The 27,183-nt window shown below is 42.1% G+C and overlaps 1 protein-coding gene across 3 annotated transcripts in view; it reads left to right on the forward strand.

Annotated features, from left to right (window-relative positions):
- The window catches only part of PCSK5 (proprotein convertase subtilisin/kexin type 5), a 460,872-nt gene that overhangs the window by 223,639 nt on the left and 210,050 nt on the right, over positions 1-27,183 (forward strand). For all 3 annotated transcript variants that reach the window (XM_045468528.1, XM_045468529.1, XM_045468530.1), the window contains exon 10: positions 16,529-16,632. In XM_045468528.1, coding sequence (XP_045324484.1) covers positions 16,529-16,632 — 104 coding nt within the window. The remainder of the gene's footprint in view (positions 1-16,528; positions 16,633-27,183) is intronic.

A 27,183-nucleotide genomic window follows, 5' to 3' on the forward strand; every position in this document is an offset into this window, starting at 1 on the left:
CTTAAAAAAAATGTTTTTAATGTTTACTTATTTTTGAGAGAGAGAGAGAGAGACAGAGAGAGAGAGTAGAGCATGAGCAAGGGAAGGGTGTGGAGAGAGAGGGAGACACAGAATCTTAAACAGGTTCCACGCTCTGAGCTGTCAGCACAGAACCTACACGGGGCTCGAACTCAGGAACACTGCGATCGTGACCTGAGCTGAAGTCAGACTCAACCAACTGAGCCACCCGGGTGCCCCTCTCGTTATCTATTTTAACCACATAATGCTTTCTCTAACCTGCAGCCAAGCAAGATTAGATTAAAGACTGTCTTAGGTCTTTGTGGGTGCTGTCTTTGTCCCCTTGTTGGAAATCGGGTATTGAGAAATTCCTGAATTCTAGAAACTAATATTCAAATTGAGTTTCAGAGACATGCTTCCAAGTCACTCAAAAAGGCAGTAATGCTGTGGATCCTCTACAAACTACTGATCTTTTATGTTATTAATTTTTCTTATCACTCTATGCTCCATATATTACCTCTGGCCATAGTTATTACAAATATTTTATCAATTTGTCATTTGCTTTCGGGTTTGCTTCAGATTGTTCTGATATAGGGAACTTTTTTCCTTCATTATTTCATTATGATTTTTTTAAGTTTACTTATTTTGAGAGGGAAAGAAAGTGCATTTGCGCGTGAGCGGGGGGGGGGGGTGGGAGAGGGCAGAGAGAGGGAGAGAGAGAAACCCAAGCAGGCCCCATGCTGTCACCACGGAGCCCTATGTGGAGCTCGATCCTACAGACTGTGAGATCATCATCTGAGCTGAGATCGAGAGTTGAACGCTCATCCGACGCAGCCACTGAGATGCCCCTCGTTATTATTTAGTCAATTATCTGTGCCCTTTATACATTTGTCAGTTAGCCATGACTCATCTTTTGGTAACTTCTGGAGAACTTATGTATGCTTATGAAAGCTATGTATGTTTTCCCCCTAAAATGAGCCCAAACACACAGATGGAAGGGGATTTGCCATACCCCCAGAGTAATCCATGGGCCCCAAGTTAAGAGCTCAGGTTAGATAGTCCTTTCCTATCTCAGAGTCCTATCTCTAAGTCTTAATTACGAATTCCACTTTCATCTAGGGTTTTCTCATTGCGTTTTTCAGCATTCATGTCTGACCAAGTAGGATTTATTTTGGCGTTCGGCATGAAGCTCTAAGTTGAACTTTTATAGAGATCTATTTACTCAATGCCATGTGTTAAGTAATCTGTCTCCAAACACAATTTCTGTTACGCTCAAGTCATTGAATTTCTTAAGGTCTGTTTTAGAGTTTTCTGTGTATTATTCTGTCAATTCTTTTGACATGACTGTATCACTCCAATTTTTAAACATTTTCTTAAGCCTTTTTACCTGTTTGCTTTTCCAGGAAAAACTTAGAACCATTTTGCCGTGCTTCCAAAAACAATCCCAGTGACAGTGTTTGACAACTGTATGAATCTTGGCTTCTTTATCACCATTGGTTTTCCCGTTCAAGAAAATCTGCCTCTGAATTATTCAGATCTTTTATTGGCAACATAACATCTTGGGCTTGTATTTAATTCCATACTTTTAGATTTAGATTTATTTTTTGGAATAGTAAATATTTGTATGCTTTGCTGTTACCATTATGCCTTTAACTAGTTATTGCTCTTTTATAAGAGAGATACTGGTTTTGTTTGTTTTTTTTTTAATGTTTTTCTTTTCTCTGGCCCTTTAATTCACATTATGTTGTAACTCATTACCTTGTTGTTTTTTGTGACCGGGTGGATATATACACGGATTCTGACTATAGTAACACTTATCTCTGTTCATTTGAGTTTTTTTTCTATGTTTGTTTTTATTATCCCCAAACTGGTTATTATGAATTCAGGTTTTGCAGTCAGGCTGACTTTTCAATTCCGATCCTACCTCTACCCCGTTACTACCTGAGTTGCCTTGAACAAGGGAAAATGGTGTTTTTTATCCTTGTTAAGTTTAGTTTCTTCGTCTGAAAGTTGGGGTAATAATAACCCAGGATCACCAGATTGTTGCCAGGATTAAATACATGTGGGCATATGGAAAGTATTACAAATACAGAAGCTGATATAATCATAAATAGTATTTCTATTATATTAGCTACCATTTAAAATACTAAGTACCGAGAATGACAATAAGCTTTCATGTCTAGCTCCAGATTTTCTCTGGATTCTCTTTTTTTCTTTTCTTTCTTCTTCTTTTTTTGAACTGTTGTTTCATTTTTTGCAGATGTCTGCTTTTCTTCATGTGGCTGTACAGCATTTTTGGTTTTACAAAAGTTTGGTTAAAAATAGAACTTGGGGGGCGCCTGGGTGGCGCAGTTGGTTAAGCGTCCGACTTCAGCCAGGTCACGATCTCGCGGTCCGTGAGTTCGAGCCCCGCGCCGGGCTCTGGGCTGATGGCTCAGAGCCTGGAGCCTGTTTCCGATTCTGTGTCTCCCTCTCTCTCTCTCTCTGCCCCTCCCCCATTCATGCTCTGTCTCTCTCTGTCCCAAAAATAAATAAACGTTGAAAAAAAAAATTAAAAAAAAAAAAAAAATAGAACTTGGGTGTTTTCTCAGTATCCGTTGAGATTTTTAGCATCTAGTTTCTCATACTGTAATTATTTATATGATTTATTAGGATAATAGTTTTTTAAATATTATTTCTGCTTATATTATGAATGAAATTTGGTTCTTTAGTATGCTTTTGGTTTAGTATTAGGATATTTTATATATGCCTTTGTGTTTATTTTCCTGAGGGAGATTTATAGTTTCTTTTACTGAATAACGTGTGTGTGTGTGTGTGTGTGTGTGTGTGTGTGTGTTCTATATTGTTATAGCAACTGGAAAATATTAATTGTGCACTTATGGAATATAAAGAGAATCTTTTAAAGTATTCTCTCTTTATTGTCCCCCATTTATCCGTCAAGAATATGGTAGCATAGATATTAAAGGAAGAATTAAGCTTCTCACCCCGGTTTGGTTTGACCGATAAATACTGCCTCTATCTCTGCCAGTTTTTGTTTTTTGTTTTGTTTTTGGTTTGTTTTTTTTTTTTTTTTTTTTTGATCAAGTGATGTTAAAGTCACAAAATTGTGAAATTTTGCATCTTTTCTCTTCTCTGGAGACATTTGTGATCACTGTTGTTACAAGTTGGAAGGAAACAATCTGTCCCTAAAGCCTTTTCTAAAAAATAATTCTTTGATAAATTTTTCATTTTTTTATCTATATTCTCCCAAACCATGTCCATTTCATAAGATTTTCAAATTTATTAACCAATGATTACATACAGTTCTATATAGAACTGTAATATAATTGCATATTTTATGTTATATATAACATAATATATATCTGATATTAATATAAGATACATATATATTATCTTCTTTGTTAGATGTTTTGTTGCTATTCTTGTTTTTCAGAAAGTCAGTTCTTGGATTTGTTAATCAGTAACAAATTTTTCCTGTTTTTCCTTTGTCTTTTTTTTTATCGCTTTAATATCTATCCTGCTTTCCTTAAGAACACTCTTCATTCTTTTATTAATCTTATTGGTTGAATCATGGTTCATCTGTTTTTCCTTTTACATTAGTATGATTTTTTTTTAAGCTCTACATTTACCTCTGAACACACTTTTGGCTGACTGCCATTATTTTCTAATGATGTTTGGGCTTCCTCTTTGATAGAACGACAATTGAGAATAATACTTTTAAATGTTTAACAAACTTTGTTTCTACGGAGATTTATTATTGACCTTTCTTTCCACTGTGTTGTGGTCAGATAATGAGGTTAGATAACCAACCACACTAGCGGTTTGTGAGGCATTGTTTTTCCTTAAGGCAACCGAGATTTCCTTTTGGCTCGGTAGGTCTGCAACTTTTCTTTCAAAACTCTGTAGTTGATCCATGGATTCTTAAGCAAAAGAAATTACTCTTTGTAGGAGATAAGTTTTAATGTGATTAAATTATATCCATTATGTACACAAACCCTTTATAGTACTTCTCCTGAAATAAGTGGATTGAATTACCTCAGTAGTGTGGGTCTCCCAGTGACTTTTTTGTACAGTCTTTGATCCACACATTTTGATGGAAACGTTTCATGCTGTTAGATATTCATTATAGACAGTGCCTCATCTTTCAGCTGCATTGTACTGCCTTGTGCTTTTCGGTGTTTTTATGTCTCAAATGTATTGTTTGCAACTAATTTTGTCATCCAGATTGTGTGTGTGTGTGTGTGTGTGTGTGTGTGTGTGTGTGTGTGTTGTGGAAAAATCTCTGCCCTTTGTTTAATTTTTAGTTTCTGTATTTCATTTTTTAGGTAAAAAAAGGATTTTAAAATAACTTTAATAGTTCTTCAAATCTCATTTTTTAAATAAAGCTGAGGGGCGCCTGGGTGGCGCAGTCGGTTAAGCGTCCAACTTCAGCCAGGTCACGATCTCGCGGTCCGTGAGTTCGAGCCCCGCGTCAGGCTATGGGCTGATGGCTCAGAGCCTGGAGCCTGTTTCCGATTCTGTGTCTCCCTCTCTCTCTGCCCCTCCCCCATTCATGCTTTGTCTCTCTCTGTCCCAAAAATAAATAAACGTTGAAAAAAAATTTTTTTTTAAATAAATAAAGCTGATATTTAAAAATAAATATATCTTGTAGTAGGGGTTCTCCCCCTTGACTCCTTGCTGTATGAACTTGGCTTACATTTATTTAGTGTTCCCCCATGCTTATTTCTTCACGTTTAATGTCATAATCTGCAACAATTTAATTTATTTCTTGCCATTATTTTTCTTTTCCAAAGAATTATGTTAAAAGACTTCTTAAGTCTTCCTTCTACATTTGTTTTATTTTTGAGCGATCAGTAGGTCTTTCATACCAACTACACATTCTAGGCTTTTTAATTTTGACCTCCTTATTCATCAGCTGAAATAGATCTTCAAGCTCTTTGTTTGCTTTATTTTGGTTTTCAGAGTGTGTGCTTGCAGTGAGGGTAGGTTGGTTTACTCTGTCGCTCCTACAAACGTGTGGCTTCTGCATTTACTCATGAAGGACAGGAGCTTCGTATACAATTCTTGGGCTTGTTTCCGTTCAGTGTTTCTGTTTTTGTCTTTCAGTTTATTTATTTCTTTTGAGAGCGAGCGCATGAGAGCGCACACCAGTGGGGGAGGGGCAGAAAGAGAGAGAATCCCAAGCGGACTCCTCGCGCTGTCACTGCAAAGCCTGACGTGGGCTGCGGGGCTCGAACCGTGAGATCAGGACCTGAGCAGAAGTCAAGAGTCAGAAGCTTAATTGACTGAGCCACCCAGGTGCCTCTCCTGTCAGTGGTCCTAACTCTCCTTTCATTGTCTCCTGAAATTAGCTTTGCAGAGAGCAGAGACACTCCAGGCAGAAACTCTGTTTGGTTTGGTTTTGTTTGAATTCCTAAACAGCAGCTTTTAAGATATTTTTTTATTTGTGTTTGAATTTATATATATATATATATATATATACACACACACACACACACACACACACACACACACACACACACACATACACACACACACACACACACACACACGCACATACACGTATCAGGAAGAGTGTAGGGGATGCAATCCTTAGTATTTCCTGAAGCACATTGAGTCCTTTGAGCCTACCTTGGGCATTTTTAATCAGGTGGGATTTTGGTGACTAACAAAGCCTACCGTGGGCTTCCACGCTGGAGCCCTGGAGTCTGAGAGGCCTGGATGCAAAGCCCGGTTCTTGTTCTCCTCGCATGATGTTAGGAAAGAGATGTAACCTTTCTAAGCCTTAGTTTCCACATCTGTAAAAAGGGAATAATGACACTGTCCGCCTGATGGCTTGTTTCGCCTACGTTATGTGAAGAACTGTGCCGTAAAGCACCAGTAGAAACCTGATAAGTAAATAGTTAAGACTCGGTACGTGTTGGTCCTCAGAGGCAGACAAAGCTTCTATCCTGAAGTGACTTTCTGTTTCCTGGCCTCCAGATCTGTCATCTGGTCTTTCCTTGTCCTCTCTTGATGATTTCCCTTAAAGCAAAAACAAAAACAGAATGGTGGCGGGAGCACCTGGGTCACTCAGTAGGTCAAGCGTACCACTTCTGCTCAGGTCATGATCCCATGGTCCGTGGGTTCGAGCCCTGTGTCGGGCTCTGCGCTGACAGCTCAGAGCCTGAAGCCTGTTTCAGATTCTGTGTCTCCCTCTCTCTCTGCCCCTCCCCCACTCATGCTCTGTCTCTCAAAAAGAATAAATAAAAACGTTAAAAAAATTTTTTTTAATGGTGGGAAGTTCTCACAATTGTATTTGATATGATTAACTCAATTTTCCATGATATCAATTCCACGATACCATATCCATATCAATGGACTCCCTCTAATGCAAACTTTCCTTTTGCTTATACCACTTTACGGTGCTTGTAGGCGTTCTCTCAGCTTCTATTTTGGCGTCTCAGCTTGCCTCGTTTATCAGTGTATTCCCTTTTTGTTCACTGTCTTTTTCACAGGCCCCATATGATTTTTCTTCTCCGTTCTTTTCTCCCTTTTTTCTCTTTTCTTCTTTTTCCTGTCCCTTGCACTACCCTCTTCGATTTCCTTTACTTGTTCTTTCTCCTTCCTTTCTTTCTTCCTATGTTCCTATGTTTTCTTTTTTTTTCTTTTTTTTTTTTGATTCTCAATGAGCGTATCCTCAATTCTGGCTTCAGAAAAGGTGTGATGCTCTCCCTGCCCTGCTTAGCATCTAAGCACAGACCTGCTCAAACTTGCCCTTGAAGGATCAGATGACAGACAAAACCCCTTGGTCAATTCTGAGATCCCGGCAGAGATCCATCCAAAGTGAGGAATGCTAGGTGAGGAGAAGATCATTTATCAACCCTTCTGTCAAAACCAGTTTTGCCAGCCGGTCCCTACAAGCACTGCTCCTGGCTCTTCCTCTCATGGTCCCTCCTCCAGTCAAAGACAATGGTGGTGAAATAGATCAGAGCCAGACTCCAGCCAGAGTCAGCGTGTTTGTGGCCAGGTTTAGCTCTTGCTAATCACGTGACCCTGAGCAGAATCCTGACGCTCTCTCTGCTTCTATGCCCTTCTTTAGGTGGTAACAATGATAATATTATCTGTCTCTCAGGGTTGCCGTGAGCAATAAATGAAATAATGAATATCATACTTCTCACAGTGCACCTGGCTCGCTGTGAGCACTCCATAAATGCCATCCAATTCTCTGTCCTTTTGGAGATCCATCTGTTAGGAATTCCATTCAGTACCCAGAAAGTATAGCTGATAGAGCAAGAAATCCACACGTCAAGATGTCGGTTAAGAAATTCTAAGCTACCGGGGCGCCTGGCGGCTCAGTAGATTAATAGCGTGTCTGACTTCAGCTCAGGCCACGATCTCATGGTTCGTGAGTTCGAGCCCCATGTCGAGCTCTGCGCTTACAGCTTGGAGCCTGTCGGATCTTCTGTCCCCCTCTCCCTCTGCCCCCTCCCCACTTACTCTCCCTCCTTCCCCCGCTCCCGCTCAAAAATAAATAAATAAAACTTTAAAAAAAAAAATTCAAAGCTACCAAGACCAGCGTCTGTGTTACCCTCTTAATCTTTTCCCAATGGCTGCTGCAGCTCCAGCCATCACACCCACGTTCAGGTAAAAGGAAGGAGAGAGTGCCAGAGAATTGAGGGATGGCTGTAGCAGGAAAGCAGGGCTTTCTTGGAAACGCCCCGCAGACTGCCTCTTCCACTTCCTTACTCCAGACTCTGTCTCATGTGCACCTGTCACTCGTGGGACATCTGGGGGACACAATTGGCATCTCACATGTAGAGTAAGGGTGGCAGTAAAAAAGAAAGTTGGAAATTGCCCCCTAATTCCTGCCATAGTTTCTAAGAATTGAGACTCTGAAAATAGGGATAGGAGAGAGCAGAGTTCAATGGTTGGGCTGCCTTGAAAAGAAAAAGAGAAAAAGAGAACATGTCCAGTAGAGAATCACACACATATGCTTTTGGGCGATGGATAGATATCCTGGGTCTTTAATTCAGGAGGTAGATGGGGAAACAAGGCTTAGCTTTTGTTGGGGGGGATTCTTTTGTCACTTCTTCCCCCCTTCTACTTTCCTTTACGTGCCAAGCCAGCTTTGTTTTCTTAAAGTATGGAAACATTAAACGTGACTTTTCTTATTCCAGTCACATCAGGGATTTGGAAATCCGTCCAAAATTTTTGTTATAGATTTCTGTTAATCTTAGTTGATCTTTCCCCTGGTGCATGTGTGTGTGCAGTGTATAAGACCTTTTAAAAATATTCTTTGTTATGGTTGACATCTAATAATTAGAAAGACGGCTAGGACTTGACATCATAAACCAGGAGTTTCTAAAATAGAATAACATTTACTTAAAATTCTAGAATCTCAAATGCTTACTGATTTTCACTGAAGTTTAAAACAAAGGTGAACCTTGAAAATCCCTGTTTAAAAATACACTTCTTTGATAAGCACGTAGAAAAGCATCGCTTGAATTCTTTGTATTCAACAGGGGGAAAAAAATGAGAGAAAATGCTGTAATTTACAATAATAGTAATAACAGAGCTGCGGCCAAGTATTTTTGCTGCCCGTCCAAGGGTTCAGCTGCTGGCTTTTGAGGTGAAAACTCTGCAGATCCCTGAAGTCTGGGAGAAAAGTTTCAAAAACACTGCAGTCCAGCAGTCCAGTTAAGTGAATAAGTATGTGCACCTGTGTCTGCGTCCTAATACTCGGTACCAAATGGCAACTTCGACGTCAACCCAAAGAACATCTCACCTTCCTCTACATCCCATCAGCGGCCACTGTCAAGAGGGAAGATATTCCCACAAGTAGGATTTCTTACCATCACAGTGGGGCCGAACGGTTGTTTCCCCAACAAGTCAGCTTGCTGCCTCCGCCATTGGCTTGTTAAAACCAAGATCCTCTTGACAGATCTTGGTGGCCTTGTTATTTCACTAAGCACAAATGTACCAACGTGTTGAAAATGCTATCTTGCTCATTTGTTACAGGAACTAAAAAACATACTGTCAAAATCTAGGCATAGGAGAAAAGAGCTTAATTAACTGGAGAGTCATCAAATGCTAGCATAGACTCAAAGTTGTCCTTCTGGCTTGTTTCGGGATGATAGGTTGTGCGTCTCGACAAATCATAATGACTGCTGTCTCTGGGAGTCTGTCATGTGCCAGGCACTCGACGTCCGTTACCTGGAGTTCTTGCAACCACCCTGCGGTGTGTGTGTTAACCATTTCCACATTTCAACTGAGAAAACGGAGTCCCAGGGAGGTGCAGTTAATTGTCTAGCGTTGCAGAAGCATTAGGTAGCAGGTCACGATTTACCTACGTCTTCCCGACCATACTTTCGTCATGCTCATGTGATTAGCGGCTATGTTTATCATTATTGCTGAGAATAAGTTTAAATTAGAAATAAAACTAATGGGGATAGCAATGTCTTCCTGCAGGACTAAGTCAGTTCACTTGGAACTGCATATTTATTCATGCTGAGCGCAGGACGGCCGGCAAAGTTAGCAAAAAAAGGGGAAGTGAGAGATGTTCTCCGGCTTCCTTACCGCCAAGTGGGTTTCTCACAGCTTGACTGGGATAAGCGTAGGGAGGCAGCTCTCATACTGTCATATCTCATCTACTTCAAGAGATTGCAGAGTCTGGAACGAAAAATGAGGGTCAGGCCTCGATTCCGGGTTGTGGGGCGCATGAAGAGAGAGAGGCCTTTACCTTGGCCAAAATTTACGGTCTCCGGGTCATGATGCTGGAGGGAATTGAGTGTATACGGAGAACTTGCACAAAGTTTCATTTATGGTGAATTGACTTCGGTGCGTGTGATCTCTTGGTTAGTGTACCCTTGTCTGACCGTTGATCAAACTGTATTCCCTAAGAGTTGATGTAGCAAAGTGTTTCAAGGGAATGACTCTTGAGCTTACAGACAAAATGCCGTTTGTTTGTAAAGCGGCACGAAACTTAATTGACGTGCTTTGGGTGTAATGACAAAGCCTGGGCAGAAGCCAGGATTTATAAAGGAAAAGAAGACACTTCAGTTGAAATGGCAGAATTTCTCTTTGTAAATCAGGGGCTATCTTCTCTTAAGTGTGTTTAGAGACCCAGTTTCTAGACCTTTATACTCAATTCAGGTAATCAATGGCTGGTGTGTACAAGAGAATATAATAAAAATTTGACGTGGGTGGTCCTGAACCGATCTTCTTTATCTTTCCTGCTTTGGTTTGGGTATGGATGGATCATAAGTAGGTGTCCAGATGATGCCAATACAAGTCACATTTCCAAACCTGGAGGTACAATTAACTGTGTTTTCTGTTAGGACACCCAGTTTTTGGCCCGGAACTTTTTTCTCTTTTGTGTTTTTTTTTTTTACATTTATTTATTTTTGAGAGACAGAACACAAGTGGGGGAGGGGCAGAGAGAGAGGGAGACACAGAATCCGAGGCAGGCTCCGGGCTCCGAGCTGTCAGCACAGAGCCCGACGCGGGGCTCAAACCCATAAACCGCGAGATCGTGACCTGAGCCGAAGTCGGACGCTTAACCGACTGAGCCACCCAGGTGCCCCGCCTGGAACTTTGGAATTACTGCAGAGCACACGATACAACACAACAAAACAGAACAAACCAAATGCACTCCCATGAGCAGTATATCCTCCTGTGTGCCGTGGGGTTGACAACCTGATGATCCTTTCTGTGGCTTCATTAACCTGACAAAAGAATATCGGTTTCCTTTGTTTTATTCTTGAGTCACCGTCGGCATGCACTGGGTACAGTCAGGATAATGTTTGGACCAATCTCAGCAGGCTCTAGACATTTTCTGTCTCATCTTTGTTGCTCCAGCTCGCCGTGAATCTCCTCCCACAATCGCTGATTGATTTAGCGTCCGCACGACGGCGTGAATTTTGTGGCTACTTGGTCCCATTTCTATTTTCCATGGTCTTAAGGATCATAAAACAAGACTGGTCTTGTGTTGGATTTTTTTGTTGAATGTCTAGGTAACTGGATGATTGCTGACCGGTCATGTAGTTTCCCCATAGGACTGGTTCGTGAAATTACTCCATCATTGTATAAGACAGAATCGGTCTTGTCTGTTGAGAAGATTGTCCAGTTAGGGAACAGTTTTCATTCTCTGGTTTTGCTTTGTTACTCTCATTGATCAATTCTCTTTCCGTATCAAGATGTGTACGTGTTGTCCCTATTATCGGTTGCCTGGGATGATAGATCTGTCAGAGGGGACCAAGGGAAGGTTACTTCTTTTTTTTTTTTTTAATGTGTATTTATTCTTGAAAGAGAGAGAGAGGTGAGCGGGAAAGGGGCAGAGAGAGAAGGAGACACAATCTGAAGCAGGCTCCAGGCTCCAAGCTGTCAGCACAGACCCCCCATGCGGGGCTCGAACTCGCAAAGCGGGAGATCATGACCTGAGCCGAAGTCAGACGCTTAGCCGACTGAGCCACCCAGGCGCCCCTTTTTTCTTTTTAATAAATGAAAGTGAGTCAGTCAGTCACTCAAGATTCAAGGTCCTTGTTTTGTAAGGACCACCAAGTACAGATCGATGTTGGACGTTCACATGTGCATAATTAGCCAAGAAAACTCTTGTTTTGATTTTTTACTTTAAGTATTAGCAGTAGAATTTAGGGGTCCAGCAAAAGGCACTAGAAAAAAAATGTCTTTCTTGGGATACATCCTACTTTTTTTTTTAATTGTTTCTATTATTTATTTTTTGAGAGACAGAGACAGAGTACAAGCAGGGGAGGGGCAGGGAGAGAAGGAGACACAGAATCTGATGCAGAGGCTCCAGGCTTTGAGCTGTCAGCACAGAGCCCGAGGCGGGCCTCGAACCCACAAACCATGATTTCATAAGTTGAGCCATAGTTGAACACTTAACTGACTGAGCCACCCAGGCGCCCCAGTCCTGCTTCTTCTAAACCTACTGTTGAGGCCATCAAACACTTTGAACTGCTCAGAACAAAAACAGAATACAGATACCAGGTAGTGACAGTGTCACTAATTATCCTGTTTTTGCTGCTAGAAACGAGAAGTGTTTGTGCTCCCGGACTGGAAAAACCAAACTATAAACCACATTAAAGTGTGAGCAGGTCAAGCAAGGTGGCAAGTTCATGACCATAAAGTTAAATAATATAATCACGTTCTGCTCTCCATACAGGCATACGATATTGTATTTTATTATAAAAATCGTATATTTCCTAGTTTGATATCTTTCTATTTACCTTCGAGGGAGTATGCCAAAGTTAAGCCTTTGGAACCTAAGACCCAGATTAAGACTCGAGACTCTCTTGCATTCTGTGGTAATCAAAATTCAGCCAGAGAATCAAAATTCAACTGAGCTGAGATTGAGAGTGCAGGTGCGAAAATAGCGTGACCACGAGGACATGGCATGCCACACGTTGCTTCCTGATCCAATTGTCGAAGAACTACTGAGCGAACCAACATGCGTCTGTTCATTCTGCCTTCTGGGGGTCCACCTGGAGGTGCTTTTAAATAGTATGTGACAGCATAGAAGCCACCGCCAGCCAGGGGCAGCTGGTTGGAATCGTCGTCCTGCCACTAACTACCTGTATGTACTAGAGTGACTGTGGGTAGCTCCGTGTCTCAGTTTTGTCGTCTGTGAAATGGGAATAAAAATGTTACTTGTATTCATAAGATGTTTAAGATGACACAGTAATAATGCACGTACAGGGGCACTTGGGTGGCTCAGTCGGTTGAGCCTCCGACTCTTGATTTCAGCGCAGGTTGTGATCTCACGCTGAGCGTGGAGCCTGCCTAAGATATTCTCTCTCTCCTTCTGTTCATCTCCCTCTACCCCTCTCCCTCTCCTTCTCCCTCTCCCTCAAATCAATCAATCAATCAATCACGCTCAACATGTAGTACCAGGCCGTGGCCAAGCGCTCATTTAATGTTGGCTAGTAATTCGAGGTCCTTGAACGATGCAAAGCTTCCTACCAGGAAAAGATTACATATACAGAACTCTCCAGAAAGGCAAGTGTCTTTTATTGCCTTGAAAGCTCATAGGTAGCTAGCCACATGTTGCAGGGATTTGGAAATGTCGCCCTTTTACCGCATACTGTCGTTTAAAGGTGACTGCCAGTTGTTCCAGGAAGAAACCTAAGGGGTGTGTGTGGTCTAAATCCTTGTGGCTTTTTATGGGGTCCGTGGTCCCCAGGCTCAGAATGGAGAGAAACTGCTCTTTTCCTCCAGGTCAGTTATACTTGTGGCCCCTTGATGATCGTTTGCCCCGAAGTTCTTAGTGCTCCATCTCCTATTCTTGGAGGTGAGAGGGGTCTTGACGTTCAGAAGCCAGTGGAATGTGGGGCCAGGGTCACTGGCGGAAGGGGTAAGTTTCAGGGGGCCCTACTTTCAGCGCCGTGGACTGTGACGTTCCCAGCTCAGGGCCCGCAGCCTTCCCGTCTCTTTCGATCTGTGTGTGGCATCCCAGAAGCTTCACAGTCCGATACCTTCAGGTCTGCAACATCCCTGAGAGCATAAATACAAATAAGTCCCAAAATGCGAATCAGATGTCCCTGTAAATGCAAGTCTTCTCCGGATACCAGCAAATTAACCTATGGCTATTTCCTGAGCTAATTAGTTCCCCTCCCACGGGTAGCAATGCCACTGATGGAAAATCCATCGGTTTCCCCTACTAACTTCGTCACTTTACTTTGGTGAAATACAGGACATTTTGAAATCAAATGATTTCTGAAGTTGCGTATTATCAAATGCCAGAGTAAAATGATCTCAACGCCTCCTTCTTTCCATGCGTAGTTTCAATTTCCTGAAGCTAATTCCTTCCTTCTAATTACAAGTACTCCAAGAAGAATTAGTTTTTACAACTCAGCGTGAGAGCAAGTAACTCTTATTTCTTCAGGCTGAATTGAATGCAGGAGGCTTCCTGAATCTGCCTGAATACAACTGCTTAAGTCACAAGATAAATGTTCCCCGTGCTGCCTTTATCCTCCCCATCATCGTCATCATTATTATTATATTTTTAGTGCTAAGGGCCCCTAGGGAAATGGCCTCCCAATGGTCAGAACCTTGTGTTTGATGTTTCCAAAAGAATCTTGCCCTGGTGATAAGTAACATAGGAAAGTGGTTTCCTTTCCTTTTCCTTTCCTTTCCTTTCCTTTCCTTTCCTTTCCTTTCCTTTCCTTTCCTTTCCTTTCCCTTCCCTTCCCTTCCCTTCCCTTCCCTTCCCTTCCCTTCCCTTCCTTTCCTTTCCTTTCTTGTCTTTTCTCGTTTTTTCTCGTCTTTTCTCATCTTTTCTCGTCTTTTCTTTTCTCCCCCCATAAAGAGTAATATTTAAAGTGTGGAAGTTTTAGCTGTGTGTTAAATGTTATTTTAAAATCCCTAGGTTGATGTAGACATACTTATCAAATCCGAGTACACCTGCATATATCTTGCTGTTTGCTCATGGAGAAAAGCGAAGCAAGCATGCCCATTTGAGAGTATTATGCTGAACCACAAAGAAGCGTCTGGAAAGGTTTGCCAGACTAAGCTTTTGTTGTTGTTGCGTTTGCCCGTCACTCAAATCACGACACTGGGAAAGTCGAAAGGAGATTAACATTGTATCAGGCAGATCAGGAAAAACATCTTATGTGGACCTTCGCGTTCAGAAGTAGAATTATCCCTTGACTCTTTTCCTAGTTTTCTTGACCGTGGCACAATGAGTTTACGGAATTCTTAAGATGGATTTGGTATCAGTCAGCAAAGGGCCAGATCGTGCTATTTGTTTTAGAAGTGAAACTTCCCTGCCTCCTGGACCCCCCCTCAAACCGACTCCCTCCCTTCCTCCAGAGTTTCATGCGTTATCGGGTTCTAAAATTGGTCCCTAGCAAGTGTTGGGTAAAACAAAACAGAACTAAGTCGTTTTTCAGTGTTCTTATATTTTTCAAATTCACGAGGTTAGGTTTTCGTTTCGTTAGTAATTAGTTATTTTGTTAACGCAACCTTGCAAAATTGTCCTCATCCAATCCTGCCCCCTCTGAAAACTTTGGAAATGGCAGTACTATGTGTGTTAGGTTTCATCTGAAGGCATAGTAAAAAGGCGTCAGAACTCTGTAGTACCTTTTTCTCCCCATCTCCTTCATGTTCAAGCCACCAGATGAGAGCCGTGGCTCAACACGTAGCAGAATGTATTGTCTGCCACCTCTTGATGGCTTATCTTGCCCCAAAATAAGTACTTGGCATCACTTTGATTCCATCAGCATAATGAAGTGGAAGAGATCTTAGCGTCCACGTGCTAAATGTGGACACTGAAACCTCGAGAAGTGAATTTCACAGAAGTGGAAAGTGAAAGAGCCAGGATCTGATCCCTGGGCCCCCTTTGTTAGGAGGCCACTCTCAAAAACGTGTATGTGGCAAGGGTGATGGGAACACGTAGTAGGAGGTGAAGCCGCGTGTGCACCTCCGTCATTGAATTAGCTGGAATTGAGACACCAGTTTGTCCTCTGCCTGGGAGAGGCCAGCGTCCGTGGGCTGCATACGAGGGGCCCAAGGGACTGCAACTTGCTCCTGTCACACCTCAGATCGTTGTCCCCCTCCCCTCCATGTTCTGGCCCATCCTTGGCAAGAACAAGGTGAGGTGACACCTTCTAAAATGAAGGTGACAGGTGAGAACTAAGTACCCAAGCTGCCTGATAACGGCCACGTTTCCCAATTAAGTAAAAGATTGTCACACCTGACAGTCAAGACGGAAATAATAAGCATCTTGATCAGAATTTCACGCGTGCATGGAGTCAGACGCTTTCCAGTAGATCGATGCTCTTTGCGCACACGTACTGGGGTTGGTTTTCTGTAGGTTTATGAGTGGTGTCGAGGTTCTCCAATGAAAGGAACTTCTCGACTCAGTGACTCTGTGCCTTCAGTGCTAACAGTCGCAAGAAATGGGTATCCGGCAATTTAATGTCATAATCACTCATGGCAAGTTAAGGATACTCCCATACCTATGTCTCGGGGCCCAGCTTTGGGCTCCGCGCTAAATTCCCTTTCTTTGAAAACACGGACGACAGGGACTCGGTTCATTTGAGGCTTTCTCCTTATCCTGTACGTACATGCAAAATGCTAACCCTTGCTAGTTCTTCGTTAAATTACGCAAGCGATTGTCTGGCTGTATAGCTGGACGAGGAATGTTCCAGAAGACTTCAGTTTTGGCTTTAGCTTACGGTAATTTTCAGGTTCCGACGCAAGCTTTTACATAAAGGACGGCCGGGCCCGAACCGGGAGCCATTTTGTTGAGGAAAACTGGAAATCCTCACCCTTTGAAACACCGAGTTCCAACTGACCAATGCCACAGTATTTCCTAAGTTTAAGGTTACATTCTCTGCCTCCCTCAGACTAACGTCACCTCTCCACGTTGAGACCCAGAGCCGCATTTGTTCACCCCGTCCCCGAATCACTGAGCCTTTGTTTTTAGTACTTCGCCATTCTGCTTTTGCTTTTTTAATTTGCTTGTGACTCTCTGCTTCCCCCATCTTTTTTTTTTTTTTGGTACAATGATTCTTACCTTGTCTTTCCCCAGTCCGTTTCTGACCTGGAGAGACGTGCAGCATGTTATTGTCAGGACTTCCCGTGCAGGACATTTGAACGCTAATGACTGGAAAACCAATGCTGCGGGTTTTAAGGGTGAGAACTTCTTTCATATTCTGTCACAGGCAAAATATTTTTATTTCCGCCCCTCCCCCCCCCCCCATTTTAAATGGAGAGCAGGACATAGAATCCCTGAAAAGAAACTTGAAATTGTGTGCCGACACACAAGGAGCTTGCCCTTTCAGTAAAGAAAAGGCAGGTTCATTTTTTTTTTTTTTTTCGATTCAAACAACACATAGAAGGCAGATTTCCTTGGCTTCCCACATCATAGGTCAATCTCTTAAAAGACAACCATCCAAGTATAGTCGACCTATGGGGCTTTTAATTCGTTTATTATCACTGTCATTGGTTATCTGAGTGGTATTTGTACCAATGTATTTAAAAATTCCTCATCTTCTGTAGGGATTGCTTCCACTTAAAGACTCACTGGTATATATTTTCACTATTAGTTGGTAGGCCATGCTTTCTCTACGTTTTGTTTTTGTTTCTTTTTAAGCTGCCACAACAGCTAACTCTAAGACATCACTTTATATAAATGAAAAGTTCTTAGGAAGCTTTATAACACACAGTCTGTATACATTTATGTACAATATGTAATACGTGCTATTTTTCTCATGGCTGAGGATTATGGTTCCCTCAAACTCTCTTACTAAGGGTAGCCATTTTGCTCGTCGTCATCCATAACGTATGTTACAATAAAAAGACAATAATTACATAAAGCAGATGTCCTAAAGCTTCATTCGCATGACCTCAATTTTAACCCGTTAAGTTACAACAAAGACTACTCTTGGTTATATCTGCAGACTTAAATTTACTCCCTTAAATTTACTCCCTTAAATTTACTCCCTTAAATTTTTCCCTATGGGTGAAAAAGAGTATCCCATACCATAGGGAATATCTAGTTCAAAATTGAGATTCTGGTCCTCGGATCATCGGTAACATGTTGAATAATCCTGGGCGAGCCGTTTACTTTTTTGGGCCCTAACTTCCCCAACTTAAACATTTTAGAAGCTGAATAATATTACCTACCTGTGATTTCTTAAATATGGTTTTAATATGTCTATAGTGAAATTATACCCAATGTATGCATATATCCATGCTGGAAATGTAAAGTGTAATTTAAAAAAAACTACTTGCAAATGGCTTATTATAGTCTCAAGCTTAGCCCAAACCTGTAAACGTATCAGATAACCTGTGCCATATACAATATGTCTTTGGTTAACATCTTCACCGAAGACTTCACTCCATTTTTAGAAAAAGAAAAATATCCCTCTGCTTTTCAGTATTATCAAGGACCTCTCCATACTCATAACCTATATGGTGCAGCCGTGTTCAATGAACTTGTAATCTAAAGAGCTGTAAATACGTGCTGGGATCACATTGTCTGAAGCCCAAATCAAGACACTCGATCCCCAAACAGCCATTGTGATGTGCAGCATTGAAAATATTTGAAATGTCAGCTGTCTGTCATAGAAAATCCAGGACGTACTTTGCCATAGGGGTACGTTTCATTTTGGTTAGCCTCCACACCCTGCCAGCTCTTCCTATACAAATCCACGAGGCTGGGAGGTGGGTTTGGGGAGGGGGAAGAAGGGTCCAAAATACAACCTTGGCGGGGTCAGTGCTGCGATGAACTTTTTGGTAGAGGGTTCACAGACCAAGGACATTGACCTCCATGAAGCTGAGGAATCAACTTTAACCCAAATAAAAGCCTTAGTTTTACTTCTCCCTTTTTGGCAAGTTAAAAAGAGCGAATGGTTCTAATAAAAAATGCAACTCTTTTGAAAACCTCTGTTGGTTTTGGAGAGGGGGAAACAGAGGATTTCGAATAACTCCCCAGATCCAAACCTGAGTCCGAAGGGGGCCGTACGGTGCTCTGGCAAGGAGGAAAGAGCATTTTACTATTGCACGTGGCAATATTTAGTATCATATTCCACTCTTCTCTTAGACTGCTGCCAAGAGTAACAATTAAAGTTCGCCTTTTCGTAGATGAATTGCCCTGAACGGTCTGGACTCCCGGTGGAATTGTTTTGTAATTTTGTTGATGGCAAGCCCCATATTTCATCTAAACATGATCGTAATAAGAATAATTTTTTAAGGACTGATATTCTTCCCGACTCTAAGCATTACCATCCCCTCCCTGGTGTCCCACAAATAAAAGTGATTAAGGCAGAGGCTAGCAGGAGACGAAACGTGCTTTGGGGAGGGAGAGAATGGAGGTCACCGGGCCCGGACAAAGATGGGTGACTTTTTATGAAATGAGAACGGAGCAAACAAAGAAATAGCTAATGCTTGGAAGAACTTCATGCACAGGGAGCTCAGCGAGAGCTCGTATTTTAAATTAGGTCAGCCAGCATTTGCAGGCCTAGCTTCGCGGGAACGCACGGCCGCACGCTGCTCCTTAGACAGGAGAAGGCGGAAGTCACCTGCAAACGGGAGCGTGTGGCCGCGGCTGCTCTCTCTCTCTCTCTCTCTCCTGTGCAACTTAGTCCTAATGCTGAGCGAGGGGTGTGCCTGAAACAAATCCGAAAACATCTGTGCTCCCCTGGGCTGGCCTTTGTGCCCTGAGGTTGAGCGGCGTAACCCGTTGGAAGCAATTTAATGTGTTGGAAAAAAAAAAAAAACACGAAAAAATAAGACACCTGAGGCTAACTTGACATATTGCCTAGTAGGTGCTCGTCTGCCCTGATGATGTCAATATCAACCTCAGCGTTTCCTTCTCCTCGGGGCAAGCGCAAGCAGCTGAGAGTAGCAACCAGTGCGGTATTGGGGTCTTGTCATCCGTGGACTTGATAGTCATCACTGATCGCTTCAGAGAGGCCAACACCCTCCAAACAAGCTGTCACCAGACACTGCCAAGTCCTTACATTTCTTCAGACATACCCGTATGTAGTACATCGCAGGCCGAGAGTAGAACCAGGTGATCTCGGAGCTAGGCGGCCGTGGGCCTCGCCGCGCGGCAGACCCAATCCATTCTAATCCACATGTGTTAGGGACCTGGCAGATGCAAGACATTCCCTCCAGCAGCAGCTGCTGGCTTCCTGTTGCCTGGCACGGCGAGGCTCTCATTCAGGCAAGGAGGTCGGCCTGGAGAAGCCGAGAACGTGGCTCTCTGCTGACTCGCGTGTGTTCCTCTGAGAGTGGGATTACCCTGGGGTTGCATGCGGATGAGCTGGGTGCACAGAAATTTCCTTGCTTCTTTTTCTGTGTTCTCATCAGAATAGCACGCTGTAAACAATCGGGTAGTAAGAGTCAACTCACAGCGAAGGGAGCCCCAAAGCCGGAAGCTGTTCATCGATATTTTTAGGCTAATGGTAGCGTAATTTTTAACAATGTTAATCGAACTAAGATTACCCTGTCCTGCTCCTTCTTAAGTAATAATAACGATCGTTTATAGTGTAGTTAAGAGTTTTTTGCAGAAGATCCGTTCTTCGAAATAAACGTAGGCCAATGAGTACCTACCTGTGGAAACTGACTAACCGTTATTTGGATTGTTCATTGTGTGAATAATTTTGGCTAAATGTCATACACCTTTTGACTCTAAACTTCCTCCAGAGATAGTTTCTTTAAAAACAAGTGGAAGAAATGCCATGCACTTACCAAAAACTCTCCTGGAGGTGGTTCATGAGAATAGGAAAAGTATTGGTAGGAGACCAGATGAACAGATGTGATATTTGCCACTAGAGAACTGAACTCCAAATTCCTGTTTCGCTACTGCTCAGCATTTGTAATGCTAGGAGATGACTTTGGCATTAAATCATTTATTTGGGGTTTTTTCCAGTGTTATTTCCTTCTCCTTTGATGCCTTCCTTATGAAAAGTCTTCTCTATTTTTTTTTTTTCTTTTCTGTGCTTTTTCATACCCCCTTCATGCACCTTAAAATGCACAAATCAGCTATCCAAGCAAGGGCTTTTTGCCATTTGGGTGGTTTTCTTCACAGAGCTTAATTTATGCAAATCTCTTTGTTTATTTATTTACAAAAACTTCCCGAGCACCTTCCCCGTGCCAGCCCGACATGTGTTGATGTGCACCCAGAAAGGGGAAGTGAGAGGAAATGTCGGGGGCCCCCTGGCATTGCCTAATCTGATCTGGCCACGGTACGATTTACATACACACGTAGAAATTTACACTACACTTGTCTTCCCTTCTGTCAAGCCCACATGATCTGCTAGGTCATGTTTATAAAAAAGTGTCCATGCAAACTTCCCCGGTCATCTCAAATGCAGCCTAACCTGAGCAGGAAAAGGCATCTGATGTAGAGACGATCTCTGCTGGTATGTCACGGATAGTTCGAACAGTTCTGTTTGCGCATAGATGGTATGCGGACCAAACCAGCCATGCGGAGAACTTTAATTGTGCATTCTTCTAGAATCCATGGCTCTTACCGTTTTAGGAAGCTTAGCTCTTTGTGACGATCCCCTCCGTTCTACTGCTTTAACCTGAGGAACTCGCAAATCCACGGTCCCTTGGGCTGTGTCTGCTGATCCCCACCCCCGACCCCTACGAGTTCTTACCTCTCTGGTTCACGGTTGCAGTTACAAGTGTAATCGAATGCATGCCACCTCAATGCTTTAGGTTTTTTTTTTTTCTTCAAAGTGTCTGTATTTGGATTATATGACTGTATACAGTTAAACGCTCTTAAATTTAGGAACAGGAATAGACGTCAGATAATAAATTAGGACCTTCTGTCATCTTTACTAGGCGAACGAATGAAAAAAATGTCATTGAAAATCAAAAATGACAACTAAGTGAGCGAGGTTACCACGCCTTCCATTTCACTGCCCTCCCAGACTATGTAAGTCTCTCTTTTTTTACCAGCATGTTGCTGAAACCTTCCCATCCCCACTGACTCTTTCTTTGACCATGACTAAACTACTAGATTTTTTTTTTTTAATTTCTAACTGATTTCCCACCATGGGAAGACAATTGACAGTCTAACATGACTTCTTAGCCTCCAAGGCCCTAACTTTTAATAACCTTTATTACCTTTAATTGCCATCGTTTTGTTTCCACTGGTAGGGCTGGTAATTTTAAGATGTTCCAATATATTTTTAATACCTACCTGTCTTGCTTTCAGTTTGTAACACTTATTAAAAAGAATTAGACGTGCTGAGATCATGAAGCATGCCATGTGTTGAATTGAAAGTAAAGGTCTTGAAATGTGTTTTTTTTTTTTTAGCGTGTGAAGCGATATCTGATGTATTACTGTCTAAAAGGGTAAAGCCGTATTTTATTTTATTATTTCACTCACAAATAATAGTTCCTCTTTGCCACCTAGCATGCTGATGTGATGTTGGTAGCTAGGATTAAAACTACATAATGCACATTAATTGGTCATCGGCACATGTTTTTGACGAAAGGTCAGTGAGATGTTATTCATGTGGTCAGCGTCAGAGGTGGTTTTAGAATCAGATGCTCGATTCCAGCCCCCATCCTCACTGTAGAAATCATTTTTTTAGAACCCAAAGAAAGAGGGAAGTATGTACATTTGATTCTACCTAATAAAATGCACTCATTGGAAATACCCCCTGAGTTTCTTTCAAGATTCCACGTGTTGTATGCTATTGTACTCCCTGTAGGCAATTTCGTTTAATATGTGTTAACTTAAAACCTTTCATTTTTCTGTGTACTGACCATTGAATACAGGAACTTCTCTTCTTGCTCTTTTACAACAAAAAAAGAAAAAGAATCACACAAAATTTAGGGATTTTATTTTTATCCCTTTGTCTGGTGGGTGATTTGCCTAAATATCTAGCTGAGACCAATAATATGGAACCCCCGACAGCCAAGTGCTTGATCACTGCTTAATCTAGAGTCTCATGTCCAAAATATCCACTTGCCCATCAGAGCATTCCACGCATGCCCCACTAAATAAGCGAGATTTAAAAATCCCTTCTATTGACGGGAAACGTTGTTTTCTCCGTGCTGATCTTTGACGGGATGGTAGCATTAGGTTTTGTTAGACTTCGGGGGGTGTTTTGTTTTGTTGCGTTTTACTTTTTCATCTCCAAGTACATAAGCTTTAAATGCATGTGGTTTCACACTTAAAATCCGTCTTCAAAACTGAATTAAAATGATGGTTGCACTAAGTGACTATTATCTCTGTACCAGATATAATTAGTTAATGACGGGAATTATGTGCGGAGGAGTTTTGTGGCTTTGCCACCATCTTAGGAAACTTTAAATCCTAGTAGACAGTCGGTTACTGATATTTTGTGTGGCCTTGGAGGAAGCCAATTAAAGCTTTTGTATCTTGGTTTTTTAGAATGTGGGTAACTTATACCAAACATAATGAGAAGGCTGAGTCCCCATAGGAACTAGTGATAGACATCTGAACTGATTATAGCTATCAATGTCCTGTTGACTCTTGAGTCATTAATACAGTAGGAAAGCTGTGAGCATAAAATTTTTTTTTTGGCAATATGCAAAAGCTTGTACACTTAAGAGAGGATCGATGTCTCTTTTTGTGTAATTGCCTGATGAAAACTGATTTCACTAATTCTAATCAGGCTGTAGTTGCCAAGGTATCTTCCAGACTCTTCCTTCAGCATATGGGTTTGGCTATTAATGGTAGCAAATCTTGATAGTTTGTGGTTACAGTTGATATTTTAGGCAAAGATAAACATCATCAACCCCTAAGCCCGGTGATTGCAAAGGATGATCAACCAGGGCCAATGCTAATTTCAGGCCAAAAGTGTGTTATGACTCTAAAGTAATGAAATGGATTTCTATGTAGCACCAATAATTGGGTTCTGAATCCAGTTGCAAAATAAGATAACCAAAAAGGATTTAAGCCAAGACCGTCTTCTCAGAATACATATACTCACACCTACAGACACATTCTTTTACAGAAGCTTTTAAAATTCGACATTTTCTTTTGGGAAGTTTTGTGTTTATTTAAAAAACCAACGACAACAACAACTCACTCAACAGAGTGGTTGAGAGCCTGGGTGCCAAAGTCAAACAGCTTGGGATTGATTCTTAGCTCGATGAACAAACAAACGATATCTGGTAATATAAGACACGTTCTTTGTTTGTTTGTTTGTTTGTTTGTTTGTTTGTTTTGAGAGAGACAGAGACAGTGTGAGCAGGAGAGGGGCAGAGAGAGAGGAAGAGAGGGAATCCCAAGCAGGCACAGAGCCCGATGTGGGACGTGAACTCACAAAACTGAAATCGTGACCTGAGCCAAAACCGAGAGTGGGACGCTTAACCGACCGAGCCACCCAGATGCCCCAATGCATACACATCCTTAATCAACATTATTGGAGTAAGTTTACATATGATAAAAAAAAAAAAGCACCATTTTAATTGTACGAATGTAGGTAGCCAGGTAACCGTGACCACAAGCGAGGATAGAATATTTCTGTCACCCCAAAATAGACTTTCATGTTCCTTTCTCTTCCCTTACCCCCTATGCAACTGACCTACTTCCTTTCACTATAGATTATGTTGTCTCTTACAGACTTTTATATAAGTAGACTCATTGAAAAGTGGCTTCTTCCTCTCCAAATAGTATTTTTTTTTTTTTTTTTCAACATTTATTTTTGGGACAGAGAGAGACAGAGCACGAACGGGGGAGGGGCAGAGAGAGAGGGAGACACAGAACCGGAAACAGGCTCCAGGCTCCGAGCCATCCGCCCAGAGCCCGACGCGGGGCTCGAACTCCCGGACCGCGAGATCGTGACCTGGCGGAAGTCGGACGCTCAACCGACTGCGCCACCCAGGCGCCCCTCCAAATAGTATTTCTAAATTTCCTCTAAATCATTAGGTATATGAGGGGTCCGTCCCTTTTTATTGCTAAGTGATACTCCAGCGTAGGGATATACCACAGTTGCTTTACTCCTTCACTTTTTCATGGACGATTTTGTTGTTTCCAGTCCAGGGTTGTGAGTTAAGCTGGTATGAGTACTCATGACGAGTCTTGGTATGGGCAAACACAACTTTTTGGAACATTAGACAGTCAGAAAAAGCCTAATTGAAACAGAGACCCCGAGGAGTGGCTGAGCAACCCAGATGGCTAACCAGATGTGTCGAGCATCAGACAAGGCCTGCAGCTTACACAGAGATTTGGTCAAGGAAGAGCGAGGGGGCCATGATGGCTGGCGTGTGTAGCAAAGGGGAAGGGGAAGGAACACCGTCATATACAGAGTCTGGCACGGCTCTTCATTCATACCATGCTACTCACCTTTAGTATTGAATTCGCAAACAGTTAATATTCTGTTAAGATTTTGTACAATGAAAACTGAGCATGTATACGTATGGATGTGCATAGAGCCGTGGCCGTTGAAATTCAGTGTATAAAAGGGGCAGGTGTGGTGTGATCAGAAAAGTAATTTAAAAGAAACTGACACAGGGGTGCCTGGGTAACTCAGTCGGTTAAGCACCCAACTCTTGATTTCAGCTCAGGTCATGATCTCATGGCTTATGAGATCAAGCCCTGCGTCGGGCTCTGTGCTCACAGCTCAGAGCCTGCTTGCGATTCTCTCTCTCCTATCTCTCTGTCCCTCCCACCCCACCCCACCCCACCCCCACTCTCTCTCTCTTTCAAAATAAATAAATAAACATTGGGGGGGAAAAAAGGATTTAAGAGAAATTGGCAGAAAAGCTACTTGAATCCCAGAGTTAGGGGTTCTCATTTCATTTGAAAACATTTTAGAGCCTCTGCAGTGATTTGAGAAATTAGTCGATAATAATAATGACTTTCTAGCGAGTCGATTCGAGTTGCTTATGTGATGTCAAAAAGAATTTTATTTCTTAAGCTGATGGTGTAAACCCACTGGTCCTGTGATGTGTCCTACAAAATGACATGTATGTAAGAAAGTGGCCGAAATGGATGTGAATTCCCTTGTGGTGATCATTTTATATTATCTTAGTATGCAATTGCATATTCCTGACCTTAAGGGCTGTGACATTCAGGGAAATTTTTGATCATCTCTTGGCTTCCTTCTAAATGAGGAGAGTTCTAGAGTTGAGATATATAATCATCTTTGCTAAATTCTTCTTCTTCTTTTTTTTTTTTTTTAAGAAGGGCAAGAAATGCTTTTTGAAATCACTCTTTAATAAACCCAGGGCAAAAGGCGTGAGGACAAGCTTGCTCCTTGAAAAATGTCAGGCCAGAATTTGTGCTTCGAGAAGGCTCCGCAAATTCTCTTTGACCAAAGTCTTTTTGCCGGTCATTATCATTCACCATGACCTTCAGAAAGCCACTCAGCTTCCAATATTTGAATTATTTTTCATATGCAGTTATAGTCTTTGTATTTCCCACGTGGCTTTGTAGAAATTTAAAGAAAGCATGCGACCGTAATTCTGGGCTAGCCTCTTGAGTTGCTCTAAGACAAGTGCAGATTGTGTGACAGAAGCATTTATAGTTTATAAATGACTTTTTCTCTTTCTTAAGGTTTACATTAATATTTTTTTTTCTTCTTGTCCATGAAGCAAACTCAGAACTGTCTATAATTCTAGGAAACTGAATTGCTTATTTGAACCCACCAGAGGCTACTGCTGTATGCTTTCTTAACGGACTGTGCAAGACGGTTTTGTCTGGAAATCATTTGCTGCTTTTCATGTTTTATCCTCAGAAGTATCCTCAGAGCCAGGACAGAAAATATGTGTTCAGCTTTGTTCTAGGATTCGATATTATACATCTTAGAATCCTAAAACCCCTGCTGAATCCCAGCCATGACTGACGAACGAATGAGAGACAATAGCTAAAAACACAAGAACTAGCCATGATTGTATGTTAGGGCTGCCGTAGTTGGTTGTGCAGGTTATTAACTGCACTAGGGAGCTAAACTGAGGGTTTGGGTGGAGCCCGAAACCCAGCCTGTGATCCACTTACTAAGCCATGCGCCCCAGAGGGGGTTGAGGTCCACCTAGAGAAAGAGGGACCTTTCTCTAACTCATGGAGATCCCACATGCCAGCCCGGTTGCACTGAACTCCGTTGTCATTTCTCTCCGCTCTGTCAAAGGCATGACATCTTGTAAAAAAAATACCTATCCTGGGATGGTTTCGTTCACTTTAACCTTCACCTGTTGCTTCAACCTTGACATTCCCAAAACCTTCATTAGCAAACGAGGTCAGCGTGACTGGGGTCAAATAGAGTTTTCCCGTGTCTGTGAGGATTTCATCACTGTCTTTCGTGCCAGCTCTCTGGACAAAGTTTGAAGTAATATCCTAGAATGTTAAGTGAGTGTGGGTGCTCATGAGTACAAATCGATTATTCTTTTCATAGCCTTTTTACGTTCTCTCATTTTTTTGTGACCCGAAATGATTGATGCTTCATGAATTCAAATGTATGATCATACATCTGGGGCCTGTAGAAGATTGATATTTGGGGTAAAGAGTCCTTGTAAGTATTGGCCTATGCGGGATGCCTGAGCGCAGACATAAAGCAGTGGTGAAAGGCTTTATTGGAAGCTTCTGTGGTGCTCATCAAGCTGTCCTGAGAAGGTACTCCCAACAGACCAGCATTTCTACTGTCTGTGGAACAGAGCCTTAAATATGAAAGGAAGGGGCGCCTGGGTGGCCCAGTCGGTTACGCTTCTGACTTCAATTCAGGTCATGGTCTCACGGTGCGTGGGTTCGAG

This window comes from Leopardus geoffroyi, chromosome D4 (genome assembly GCF_018350155.1).
Source record: "Leopardus geoffroyi isolate Oge1 chromosome D4, O.geoffroyi_Oge1_pat1.0, whole genome shotgun sequence".
NCBI classification, from domain to species: Eukaryota; Metazoa; Chordata; class Mammalia; order Carnivora; family Felidae; genus Leopardus; species Leopardus geoffroyi.